The sequence below is a fragment of the Eptatretus burgeri genome, chromosome 3 (assembly GCF_056783735.1).
Source record: "Eptatretus burgeri isolate ZD-2024b chromosome 3, Ebu_testis_v1, whole genome shotgun sequence".
Taxonomy (NCBI): domain Eukaryota; kingdom Metazoa; phylum Chordata; class Myxini; order Myxiniformes; family Myxinidae; genus Eptatretus; species Eptatretus burgeri.
Genome location: NC_140963.1, coordinates 71572944 through 71586896, shown reverse-complemented (window position 1 = coordinate 71586896; position 13953 = coordinate 71572944). Strand labels below are relative to the sequence as shown.

The window sequence follows — 13953 nt, the reverse complement described above, 5'->3', positions numbered from 1 at the left end:
TGGCGATAGGACGCCGAGCAGGACTGTTGTATTGCGACACTGACCGCTGACCTAGTGGAGATAGGTCATTATGCAAACGAGCAAAGTTGTAGTACTCATTACGGTCTATAAGCATGTAAAGTTTCATTCGATTCGGTTCAATTTTCTTGGAGCTCGTGTACTTTGAAGTTTCAGCAGGAATGCTCAATGGCCCTTGGACACCCAACTTGAGAGGGTTGCCATTTGGAAACAATAAGACATAGAGCAAAATGGATGTCATATAGCGGATAGGGAATCACCTTAAGATTATGCATATCAAATCTCATCCAGTTCCATGATCTGATAACTACTCGGTATCCATTTGAATGAAAAGTACCGAAAATGCGGTTTGAAATCGGAAATCCCCAAAGTTCGAGGGGGTGCTGTGGATGAATAAAGATCTAAATCGAAAATCCGGCTCGATCGTTTGTGCACAATGTATTCCAGACGATTAGTGTGAATTTTCATGACCATCCGACCATAACCCTAGGAGGAGTAACATTTGGCGCGAAGGCACCTCCAGCTCTCGCATATTATCGATTTTTGCACTAATTGACCTTTGACCCCTGCCCTAAGCGAAATCGGTCAATATGTCCTGAGACATAGTTGTCGTACTCATTGAGTACCATGAAGCTGCAAAGTTTCATTCGTATCGATGCACTCACCTGGTCGCTCGGGGGCCTTCAATTTTTGCCAATTTTCGCGCATACCCTAATTGTAGGGGGCGTTACGGGTAAAGTATTCCATAAAGCACAAAAACCGGAATATATTTGATAGAGCATCACCTGTCAATCATTCGTGTCAAATTTCATAACCCTACGTGGGATAATGGCTTTCGGAATTGATTTCGCTTGAACGGTACCGATTTTGGAGGTTTTTTGGTTGTTGCTCGGGAACCAGTGTCCCTAGCAACCATCACAATTTCCAAAGCACTAGGTCATAAGATGTACCTACCACCCGAGTTTGGTCAAAATCGGCCCACGCTTACTACCAATTATGTTGATGACAAACGAACAGACATCCAAACAAACAAGCCGGTAGGCGGACATGGGTAGTCGATCAAGTCGAATTTAGTCGTTTTTCAGCCGTTACAAGCCAACAAAAGTGTCCATAGCAACGGTTCTTTCTTCCACATAACTAGGACATACCATGAACCTACCATACCAGTTTCATTTATGTCTGACTCATAGTCTCTGAGATATAACGAACTTCGTTTTTTTGTTTTTTTCGACCAGGGTTCATTCAAAGTCTATCTTCTCCGACAGTTTTCATGGGAGCCGGCTGAATTTTTTTGTCAAGGAGGCTGTCAAGGAGGTTGTCAATGTGTTGCCCACAAACGATCTTAGTTTGATTTTTGATTTTCGAAAAAATAAATGTATAAAGATTTTCCAAAAATTTCTAAGTCCCGTTGCTCAGCAACGGAGGGGTCCATAGCAACGGTTTTCAAACGCGCACAACTTGGTCATGATATGAACCTACCACCAGAGTCATCAAAATCGGCCTACGATTAACGGAGTACTGGCCTGGACAGACAAACAGACAGACAAGCCGGTAGGCGACGAGGGATTCGCTAGGATTGAAGCGCTGGATACGATGCTTTTCATTCTGACCGATTCATTGCAAAGACGTATTGGTTCACTTTCAATTGTTCCTCTGCCTGGCAAGATTTTTCCTATTGCGTATTTTGCCAACTGGCACTCCTCACAGGACTACCATTTGAAAAATAAAACCTGAATCAAAAATCGGCTCGAGTAAAATTTTCTAAATATCTCAAAGTGTTTAATTCCGAAGTCTCGTTTCTCCACATTCAAAACTGTAGAACAAGTATTGAAGATAGTGAACGTAGGTCGAGAAAAAGTATTTTTCGAATTTTGCGTATTTCAGCCCCGACACCCTTGGTGATCGAATCTGGAAAAATGCTGTAGTTCAATTTTGTAGTAGTTATTAAACTCTATCCATACACCGAATTTGAACGTTCTGCCGTCGACGGTTTCTGAGGTCAAGGTCACTTAACATATTCCCTGGTTCACCACCTTTCCGCATTCGGAGGGCTACCATTCGGAAACTATGAGAGATAGAGGAACGTTATGCCGTCGCGATAACTAGATGGGGATGCAAGGAATAGGCAGGAGTTGGTGCAGTCGCTCTACCTGTCATAGAAGCCACGCTACGTCAGTTACTGTTTGGGTTCTTAAAACGCGGTTTTTCGGCCGCTGCATAGCAACGGGCAGTTGCTTAGCAACGAAACCCAAACGCGCACACTCCCAGCCCATATGGCACCTGTTCGCCAAGTTTCATCGAAATCGGTTTGCTGGTTTGTGCTGTGGAGCCTCACGTTGCAGACACACACACACACACACACACACACACACACACACACACACACACACACACACACACACACACACACACACACACACACACACACACACGGAAAACCTGACAATAACGAATATCTAGCGAATCCCAACAGATAGACAACGACGGAAAACCTGACAATAAGGGTAGATAGATTGACTACCCAACATCCAAACAAACAGACAGAATTATTGACAATAAGGGTCACCTATTTCGGTGACCCAATATATATGTATATATATATATATATATATATATATATATATATATATATATATATATATATATATATATGTATATATATATGTATATATATATGTATATATATATGTATATATATATGTATATATATATGTATATATATATATATATATATATATGTATATATATATGTATATATATATATGTATATATATATGTATATATATATGTATATATATATGTATATATATATGTATATATATATGTATATATATATGTATATATATATGTATATATATATATATGTATATATATATATGTATATGTATATATATATGTATATATATATATATATGTATATATATATATATATATATATATATATATATATATATATATATATATATATATATATATTGTATGACCTAATGCCACAGCTGCACTTGTATTTTTAGTATGTCATGGATTTTGTTTCATCAAAATCTGTCATTATCTCAGCGAAGTGCCCCCACTGTGGTTCTGCACGCAGTTTTCGTAATAATGGACATCTCTCCCTCAGCTTCCTCTTTCTGTTTTTGTGTTAGCACCCTCTCAATATCCATTCGTCTTTGTGGTAGCACCCTCTCAATATCCATTCCTTAGGCCTGATACCTTACACAATCCCCCCCCCCCCCCAACCCCTTTCAATCATCAGACTTATTGTTGTCATGGCTGGCATCTGTTTTGAGTCTGGCTGGGAGGTTGGCAGTTTAAACCCTGGCTGAGTTGTACCAAAAACTTTAAAAATGGTATGTGCTGCTTCCTTGCTTGTAGCTCACGATTTAAAAGGATAGAGCATGGAGAAAAACCACAAGTTGATTGTAATAGTGCTGGACTAATGGCTTCCTCCTGGGTTGAAGTTCCTTGTAATTGAACTCATTTAGTTATTTATTAGTACTCCAACCCTTTGTCTTTTAGCTTCGTCTGCTATCCCTGAGGAACGTAAGGCCAAAAAAAAAAATGTTGCATTGGCGTAACCCGCCCGACCCTAAAAATTCCGCCGACCCTACGTTTTTTTTTTTTGTTTTTTTGCTATCGAAAAATTTTGCCGACCCTATTTTATTGCTATTTTTGTTGTTTTGCTATCGTTTTCAAGTATCTTGTTGATTGCGATCGCAAAAACCCGGAAGTGTTTCGGACAGAACCCGCCGACAAAAAGGGTGGTACTCGAGCCGGGGGAGATTTTGGGAGGGATTTATTAGGAAAAAAAAAAAAAAAAAAAAAGATCCCGACCGACCTACCCTATTTTTCAGTGACCCGTTACGCCAATGCAACATTTTTTTTTTTTGGCCTAATTGGTGATTGTCATTGGTTATTATTTTGTAAATTATGTTCTGCCATTGTATGTCTATGAGAAATAATTTGGTTATCCTCAATATGGTGTTGCTTCTTCACTGCTGTGGTGCAAGTAGGCTCAATTTAACCCATTCGACCTGATCGGCGATCTGAGCTTGTAATTTTAAGAACTCTGCCCTTGTTGTGCCTGTTGTTTGCTTAATGCTTTGGGTGGTGGGCTTGGGATCCTAGGGTCCTGAGTTCAATTCCCACTTAGCCATTGGATTAATACCAAGTGGGGTTGACTCAGCTTGCCATCCTTCTGAGGTTGGCAGAATGAGTACCAGCTTGTTGGGATGATTGGGCCATTTGAGTGTCTTGTTTTGGAGTGGTGACTTGTCCAGGATTGTGCCCAATAGCCCAGGAGACTACTTTGGCAGCACTGATGCTCTGTACAGAGTGTGGTCCCATTTGATGGATGGATGGATTAATGGAATGGCCCTTGTAGCATTCCAAACTGCCACCCTGAAGTGCATGACATTATCTTGTAATTTATTCTATAAAAATTGTTTTTTAATTTGATTTCGAAAAATCGTCATTCTTATTTTTCTGTGGCCTTTCAACATGGGAAATGAGTGTGAACTTAAATGAGCAGCCAATACTCTTTTATTTTGCTTCCATTGGATTTCTGAATGTAAAAATGGCATAGAACATTCTGAGGTCATCATTCTACTTTTCTTTGATGAGTACGTATGACAATTTTTATTGCATTTGATGACCACATTATTTCCTTTAAGATCTCTTTTTATGTGTTCCAAAGAACATATTTCTGGTATGAAACAATGTAGATATTTTCTTGCTGCCATTCATAATGTGTTCACCCTTCTCACAATATGTTTGGACAAATAGTCTCATAAATGTTTCTGTAACCTAGAGATAATGATTTTGCTTGCTGCATGCATTCTCATGACTTTTCATTAAAACACTACAAAGCTCCCATCACATGTTTGTATTATGATAATGGTAATCAAAAAAAAGGAAAACAATGAAAATGAGTGTTTTTTTAATAGCTAATAATCTGAATGGTGAGATGTTTTTGGTATTGGAATCAATGCTGTGCAGGAGGATTGGAGGATAGTGGTTCGAGTTGTTGTGTGACATTGTATGGCAGTGAGAAGTACATGACTGACAATCTTAGAATAATTCAATTCGATCTATAATTGCTTGGAATAATCCAGTTTAATATAGCTAGCTAATTTGCCCTAAATATACGAGTATTAACCAAAGCTCCCTGCAAAATAAATGCATTAGGGTGGTTGGGGGGAGTACTTCTCGTTCTCTTGGAGGAGGAAAATATCAAAGGGGTGGACAGGGTATGGGAAATGCTTTTGCTGAGATTAAAAAGAGTAGAAATTACAGGATTGGTCAAGACTAAAGATAGAGATCACACACTCCTTCGTGAAGAGTCCATGGACGATGTTCAGAGTTATTCATGGCCAACAATTAACCAAGCAGCACATATACTGTACATTGTCTTACTCATGAAACACAGTGAGTCTTTTGAAATTGCACTCAGATGACATCACCAAGTATGAATTGGTCTTTGATGTTTCCTGTCAAATTCCATATACAGTATGTAACTTACATTTTTATGAACTTGTATATGACAAGCTTGCTATGGATTCAATTTTTTTGCAATTGGGTGTTAGGCACATGTATGAAAATTTGAATTGCTTCCTCCATGTCTTTGTTGAAGAAGTCAAGTTAATTTCTATTATCCTTTTTTCTCCAAACATTTTAATTGTAATGAGGGCTGACAAAATGGCCGAGAGGTACACATACTCGCTTTTGAGTTGCCTAGCCTGGGTTTGAAACCTGGCTCAGCTATAAACTCTCACTGCTGTATCACGGGCAGAGTGAGGCATCAATCAATGTGTATGTCATCCCTCAAATGGATGTTAAACTGGGCATCCCATCAGAAAGCATTAATTGATTGATGTTAAAGATCCCATGGTTTCCTTCAAACAGAGTAGGTGAGGTAAAGGTGGTACCCTTGCCAAACTCAAAATTCCTGAAATAACCTTGAGAGGGTGTTGCATCAGCGGCACAGCCCCACTCCCAGAAATAATGCAAACCTGCAGTCACTGGCTGCATACAAAATTAATGAATGAATTATCCTGAAATATATTTTGTGAGAAAGCTGCTGCTGAGATCAACAATTACTTTGTTTTGTTGTTTGTTCAAAGGTAATCAGCAAGGGATCTGTTGTGAAGGCAGCTAAAATTCAATCTGTTGGGTTTTCAACTGCCATCTCACTGCTAATAACGAAGGAGATGGTGCCCTCATTTCGTGTTGTTGGATACTACCACCATGGAGGTGAATTTGTTTCCGATTCTGTGCAAATTGATGTCGAGACCGGCTGCGATACTCCGGTAAGTGATCCAATTACCACAATTTCCTCTATCCTTCCCTGTTCACCCACACTCTCATTGTGACTACGATTCAGACTGCTGCACATTCATACTTACATTTTATTTGATTATGATGATTTGCATTGCCTTCTTGTTTGAAACCAACCCTCTATATCAACTTTAATTGAGAAATTGATCTTAGCTTTGAAAAGAGCCTTTATTGCTTTTAAACCTCAAAAGGAAGGAAGAAGGGGGGAGTGTGGGTGGGTGGGGGGGGGAGGAAATGACTCCTAACAGCCATTGTTGCCACATCACTATTATCCAAGGAATACTTTCATTATGCAGCAAGTAAAATAAATGAGTGGAGGGAAAATTAAACATAAAAGAAAGAAAAGGATGGTTAGGACAGAATTCAAGGGAGAAGAATGCAATTGGTGAAGCAGCAAGCCTTGTTGTTGCCTTTGGAAATGAGTCTCAAGTCATGTTATGAAAAAAGCAAAGGAATTATTTATGCTGTACATAAGGCAAAGAATGGAGAGAGGGCAATGCAGATCATGAAGTATGAGATCAATCTTCACAGACAGCCAAACAAAGGGTGTGGCCTTCTGAAAGGCTGAACACCAAGTCATGCTGCAGTGAAGGTGAACAGCAAAGCAGCTTGGCTACACTGGAGACAGAGTCCTGTACAAAATTTATAATCGAGTTTGTTCTGTCAAAGACAAAGCACTATGTCAAGCTATACAGAAGGCAAAGTAGTGACTCAAGCTGTGGAATGGGAAAACTACTGGAGCTGGCTAAAGAAAAGACTGAACATCAAACTTCACCGCACTGGAGGTGAACAGTAAAGCATGCCATTGTGGAGATGATGTTCAAAAGGAATTCACACAAAAAAGCAGAGCACCTCGTCAGACATGGAAATTGCTGAATTTGGCATGCAAAAGCCAACAGTGGTGGGATGAAAACAATATGGCCTCAAAAGAATTATGGGCAAACATGTGTAAAATACACATTTACTGTCAAGCACAAACATTCACACACTATTCGATGCCTACTAGCCTGAGCTATGTCTCTCCATCTATTAATGTTACCATTTGCAAATTATATGAATCTTTAAAAACTAATCAACTGTCCTTACTCCAAGTATTCCTCCTGGAAAACTATTCTTCCCAGCAATGATTTACTGAGGAAACACAAATCCACGTCATCTGGGTTATAGCTTTCTACTTCCTATGTGACGAACCTTTTCAATATTCATTTTGTTGTGGTTAAATAAAATGGCAACTGCTTATCGATTGATGTCACTAATTATTATATCTTGCATCATCTTGGAGTTAAAGGCCTAACAAGAGGGTGAGCAAGGGATTGTGCATCCTGGAAAGCAGCCATTAGGTGAACCACAGCTTACACATGCAAGGATGCATGGAAACGACTGTAAAATGATGATGATGATGATGATGATAATGATGTGCTTTTTATTTCAAACTCTCCATTTCTACCTCACTAAAGCTGAGTTTTCCTCCTCTTCCTCCTACTCCTTCGTGCCGAGCCACCTTTCCATTCCCACTTTGATCATGAAGGTATTCACCATACACCTTCAAGATCTTTTCTTCAACCTCTTCTTTTACTCTACCCCTCTCTTAACTAACCTTTAAAAAAAAAAACAGTGTTTTAAAATATTTCAACTTCCTCTTTCTCCCATGTGGTATTCTCTATTCTATCATAACACACTGCTCTTTTTCCCCTTCAAAAGGTTGAGTTCAATTTGATCTTTCATACATCCTGTGGCGAAAAAAATCCAACTGTTGCAATGTTTCTTCTCTCAGTTCTCTTAACTCGCCTTTATTCCACCCCTCGTATAATGTCTTTAAATGTATCCCTAACTTAAGAATTGTAAAAATCCAATTTTGCAACGCATGTTCATATTCCATCAATCGGTCTTTTTGTCCAACTTCAATGCCAATTCACCCCACCTCCTTAAATCTGTTTCCTTCTCACTCCTCCCCTGTTATACCCCTCCGTACCCCTCCCTTCTTGCCCCTCATTCTACCTCCTCTCTTCGCACATCTCCACTGTCCTCTGCTATACTAATGTCTCCTCCTCTGATGTCCCAGACTGTGTGGTGTTCAAACATCTGTGGGCTCTGTTCCAAACTAACAGATGTCTCACTCTCTCAATCAGTACACTCCTCAACATCTCAAAAATGTTATATCTTGCATGGCGAGCCTTTATGTCATATTCTCTGTGGTTTAAACTGTAAGGACTCAAGAGGAGGAAGAAGAAGAATATCAGGAAGAAGAAGACCAACTTGCCATTGAGTTGCAGCAATATGAGGGTGACATAAATGAGAGTATGAACCAGATTTTCTGATGTCCTCTGATTTTTGGTATGAGTGGATTTGGGAAATATTGTGCAGATTGAAGAAAATGGTTTTAGATATTTTAGAAATCTGCAGAATAGAGGAATAAGTTGGATCCACAGCAGTAACACCGAAGTAAAAAATAAAATAATTGAAACAGAGTTCAGGTTCCGATCCATAAGTATATGGAGTTGGATCGGTGGTGGAATTAAACTTCAATTTCCACTCAGGTTCAGCATACAAAAGAGAATGTTTAATATGTGATCACAGAGAGAGTACAAAGAACCCCATCAATGAACTTCTCTGACTAAAGGCTCCAGTCTGAGCCTTTTTATACACAAGCAAGTACAAGTGGGGTTATCAAGGGTAAGATAAGAAATAGATGTGGTTATCCTTTATTTAGGAAAAGTAGCTTGCTTGAAGCTTCAAATCTGGGGTGAAATTCAATTACATCCAATAGGAAAGGAAAATAACAAATTGATATCACTAAAGCAAATACATGTTTTACAGAAAAGAAAATGTAACAGAGGACATGGATGAATACGTTTCCTGTGGAACCCTCTCAACTATAGCATTTAATATAATTTGTCTTGTGGGCAAAATACCTTTATTATCAGACCGATTATAGATTCTCTAAGAAGAAATTTTACTTCAACAGATCTTTTTTTTGAGAATGGATGTAGAATGAAGGATCTGCTTGTCAGTCGAAGCAGCGATGGATTTGAGAAAGTTCATGGGCATCAAAGTTTGATTTGCAGAGCCGAGTATTTTTATGCCTCCACTGACGAAGTCGCTGGAGACATATGATTTCAGGTTGTCTGACTGTAGGACTAATGTAGGAGACATACATACATCCATCCGTCCATGCTAATTTTCACTGTTTTCTCTGCAACTGCTTATCCGATTGACACTAATTTTTCACCATTGGTGCGACTACTCATGTAGAATGTTTTAATGATTATGACATCATAGGTCATGTGGTGTGGCAGCCATGTTAGAAAAAAGGAAAAAATTTGGACCTCTGTATGTACGAAACCGTTCCATGGAAAGAAAATTAAACTTGGCACATGTCAAGTCCTCACCATTTATCCGATCAGTATGAAAATTTCCGAGGGTCCCTCGGCAAAAATTCTGCAGTTAAAATATAATATATGCGAGTTGTACTCTCATATATGACAGTAATCTACACGAAAGTAATGCTATTTTTGCCTGGGTCATCTAGAGCTAAATTGTGTGGGGAAAAAATTGATGACATCATCGGTGATGTGGTTCGGCAGCCATATTTTTTAAATATGAAAATCTTCTCCAAAACGGCTGAACAGATCGAGGCAAATTCACAGGTATGATTGCCTGTCCATGTGTAACAAAAAGCTATCCACCTGTGATGTCATAGGTTACATGATTGGCAGTTATGATTTTTTGAAGAATAAATTTTTAAAAATCTTCTCCAGAATAGATTGACAGATTGAAGGAAAACTTCACCCACATGTTCCCCAAGCCTTGGGAATATTAGGGTGTTCACGAATAATTAATAGGTCACATGGTGTGACAGCCATATTAGATTGAATGAGAATCGTAAAAAAAAATTTCTCTTGAATTGCTCCATCAATCGAAGTGAAACATCAAAATTATGATCTAGTAGTCATGGGGAATATACTTTTTGAATTTCAGCCTGATCGGATGCATGGTCTGACAGCAAGAATTATTTACCATTTTGTATCTGGGTTCAGGGATTTAAATCAAACTTGGTACAAGTGTGTATAATGCTGTAATAATATGGGTGGAGACGTATCTGGTGACGTCGCAATGTTGAAGAGTGCCCTTCTAGTTTTTGCATACATCGTCGTGGCTTATGGAAGAGCTAGTATAGTGAACGGATCAGGATGTAACGGGACTAAATGAACAGTAACAGTAAGGAGGGAGGAGGGTGGCGGGGAAATTGCTAACGGCAGATTTGAAGGTCAAGGTAGTGGGAGACTTGGACAAACAATGGGTGTGGGGAGGAATGGGGGGGGGCAAGAGAGGACAAGATGGATACAGAAGGAAACTCACAGGAGGGAAAACTGGAAATTTGGAAAGAGGTGGGTTTGGAGTGGGGTGTGTTGAGGGGGTTAACGAAGGAAGAACAAATCATGATTTTGGATTGGGGATGATTGGAGATGGTGTTGAACAGCTGTTTTGAAGACCTGGAGGGAAGAATGAAATTGAAGAGAATGTGGAGGTTTGTTCCATAGGTGGGGGGAAAAAAGAGGAACAAATGAGTGGAGGTGAGCAGTGATCCTAAATTTTTGTAGTTTCACCAGAAAAGGGTTGATGGTGGACTGTGTGTAGCGAGCATAAACCTTGGGGGGGGGGGACATAGCACAGAAAAAGCACAGGGTGCAAGCCAAGAGAGGAGGTGTTTGAAGACAGAGACCACCAACCTCTCTGCGATGGGAAAGTGATAGGCCGATGCACTCGGGCTCAGCATGGAAGATTCCAATGATCTTGAAGGCATTGGACTCCATGGCATCAAGCTGAGCAAGGTGTCAAGCTAAAAGACATAGCTGTGGGCCCGGCAACGACACAAACAAGAAATTCCTGTTGACGCCACCGTCAAGACTATGGGGTTTCTTTGTGTTATGGCCAGCCCTGGTCCCCGGACACTCCACCACTAGGCAGGTCTCCAGGGGTCATCCGAACAAACCCGTGAGAGTGAGTCCCCTACCTCCTCCTCTCCCCCCCCCCCCCGAGGGGCAGTGAGGTATTACCTCTGCAGCTCCTGGAGAGGAGAGGCTCCCAAATCCCCATGGGTATTCCTTCCCTCTCTCCCTTCCTTTCACCAAGTGCACAAGGGAATAGATCTTTTGGACCAAGGCCGTCGCTGCACCTATATCAATTTCATCAATGGGTGCTGTGCATCGATCATCATGGCCCTTACTGCGGCGCATGATCGGAGGGTTGCTGTTGACATGCATCACCCTGGGGGTTGCCAAGTCCGTTTTGCTGTTGAACATCGCGCATGGTGGCTCGTCCGCACCGCTGTTCTCACTGGCCGTATGCCTGTCACCCGACAGCTCAAGGAGGTTGCTTCCTGCACTCGGGAGTGGGTTTTTATGCAACCCAAGCAAACATGCAGGAAACCTCCTTTTGGGTTGTTTTGCGGGGGAATGTCCTGTCTTCGGAGATTGCCAGATGCTCTTCTGGTGTTCTGTTATCTGGGACTGTCCTTACCAAAAGGACAACTGGTGGAGAATGAAGCAATGGTGAAAAAAGCTAAGCAAGGTGTGAGACAGGGAGACCAGCCCAGAGAGGGAGACCAGTAGTCAATCAAGCTGCGGACAAAGGTCTTGTGGGTGGATAGGAGTTCAAGTGTGCCAAGTAAGGACTTTTTATGATGGAGGATGCCCAGTTGGTTGCTAGCTTTGGAGGCCAACTTTGAAATGTGGTTTGCCCAAGAAAGATCATGGCTGATGTTGAGACCCCAGGAGTTTGAGTGACTGAACTTCTCCAAGAGGATTGTTTACAAAGCAGATGTGAGGGTTTGCCCTTCAGTCCTTTTGGAGAGAGATGGTGAGAGTGTGAGATTTGTCTGGATTAAAAGACATATTCCAAGTGTTTGATCAGCTTGTGGTTTTGTCAATGTCCGAAGATAGGAAAGAGGCTGCTGCCTTTTTATCTGAAGGATCAGCAATGTTCTGGCAGAGGGTGGGGTCATTAGCAAAGAGATAATGGGGATTTTCCAGAGTCAGAGAGATCATTAATGAAGATCAGGAATCGGACTGGGCCCAGAATGCTGCCTTGGGGCAATCCAGCTTTAACAGGGTGAGGAGATTAAAGGGTTCAGTTAAGAGCCACATGTAGTTCGCAAGAGTACAGTAGAGGAAGTCAATGAGCCATTTGTGTAGTTGGCCTTGGTTGCCATAGGCAGCGAGTTTAGAGAGCAAGGCATGATGCCAGACTGTATAAAAATCATGAGATATATCAAGAGAGATGGCCTGGAACTTCTGTCTGACATTGAGGGCTTCCATGCATTATTGGGTGAGTGGAAGCTGTCTGCCTAAAGTAGAGTTACGTGGTCTGAATCCAAATTGGTGATGTGAGATGAGGCTAATGGAGTTAAGAAAGGATTTCACTTCACATTGCGACTTCACCAGATATGCCTCCGCCCACATTGTTACATCATTATTCATACTTGTACCAAGTTTGATTTAAATCCCTGAACCCAGATTCAAAATATTGAATAATTCTGGCTGCCAGACCATGTGTCTGTTCAGGTTGAATTTTAATTATACCGGATGACTTGTGAACCCGTTGGGTTCCCGTTGTGACAGCGGTTGATAAAGAAATCATTTCGCTGAGGTTATTTGCATTGATAGCGAACGATACTGCTGAGGTTGTTTGCATTGATCAAATTCTCCCGAAGAGTACTTGATTGAATCGGGAATTGATTTTTTAATAATTTTTTTCATTGTCCGATTTTAACGAAACTTGATATCACAGTTTTATTTATTAATGAACACAAGTATTAGATCAAAATGGCGATGTTTATTTTATGCAGAAAAATAAATAGTTATGTCTATACTAAATGTTTGAGATTTTTAAATAAATCATTTCAAGAAAAAAAAAAAGATAGCTCCAGGGAATTATACTGCTGAGGTTGTTTGCATTGATCAAATACAAACGAAGAAAACTTGACTGAATCGGGAATTGATTTTCTAAAAAAATTTTCGTTGCCCGATTTTAACGAAACTTGATACTGCACATCGCAGTAGAATGGTGAGTAATGTGGGCCAAAAATTTTTGCATTATCGTGTACCGTTTTGGCTGTATTTTGGGAACATACATACATACATACATACATACATATATACAAGATGAGAGTTTTACTAATATAAGAGACGACCCGTGAATCCGTTGGGTTCCCGTTGACAGCGGTTGATAAAAAATATCATTTCAAAAAACAAAGATAGCTCCAGCGAACTATACCGCTGAGGTTGTTTGCATTGATCAAATTCTTCTGAAGAGAACTTGATTGAATCAGGAATTGATTTTTTTAATAATTTTTTTCGTTGCCCGATTTGAACGAAACTTGATACTGCACACCACAGGAGAATGGTGAGTAAGATGGCCCTAAATTTTTTGTGCTATCGTGTACCATTTTGGCTGTATTTTGGGAACATAAAAATATACATACAAGATGAGAGTTTCAGTAATATACCAGATGACCCGTGAACCCGCTGGGTCCTCGTTGTGACAGCAGTTGATGAAAAAAAAAAAAAAAAACTCATTTCAAGAAAAAAAAAAAAGATAGCT

The 13953-nt window shown here is 40.2% G+C and overlaps 1 protein-coding gene across 4 annotated transcripts in view; it reads left to right on the top strand.

The window, feature by feature from the left end:
* LOC147030159 (complement C3-like) overlaps window positions 1-13953 on the top strand; it is a 741443-nt gene that overhangs the window by 285472 nt on the left and 442018 nt on the right. For all 4 annotated transcript variants that reach the window (XM_085873916.1, XM_085873917.1, XM_085873918.1 and 1 more), the window contains one exon: window positions 6138-6323. In XM_085873916.1, coding sequence (XP_085730042.1) covers window positions 6138-6323 — 186 coding nt within the window. The remainder of the gene's footprint in view (window positions 1-6137; window positions 6324-13953) is intronic.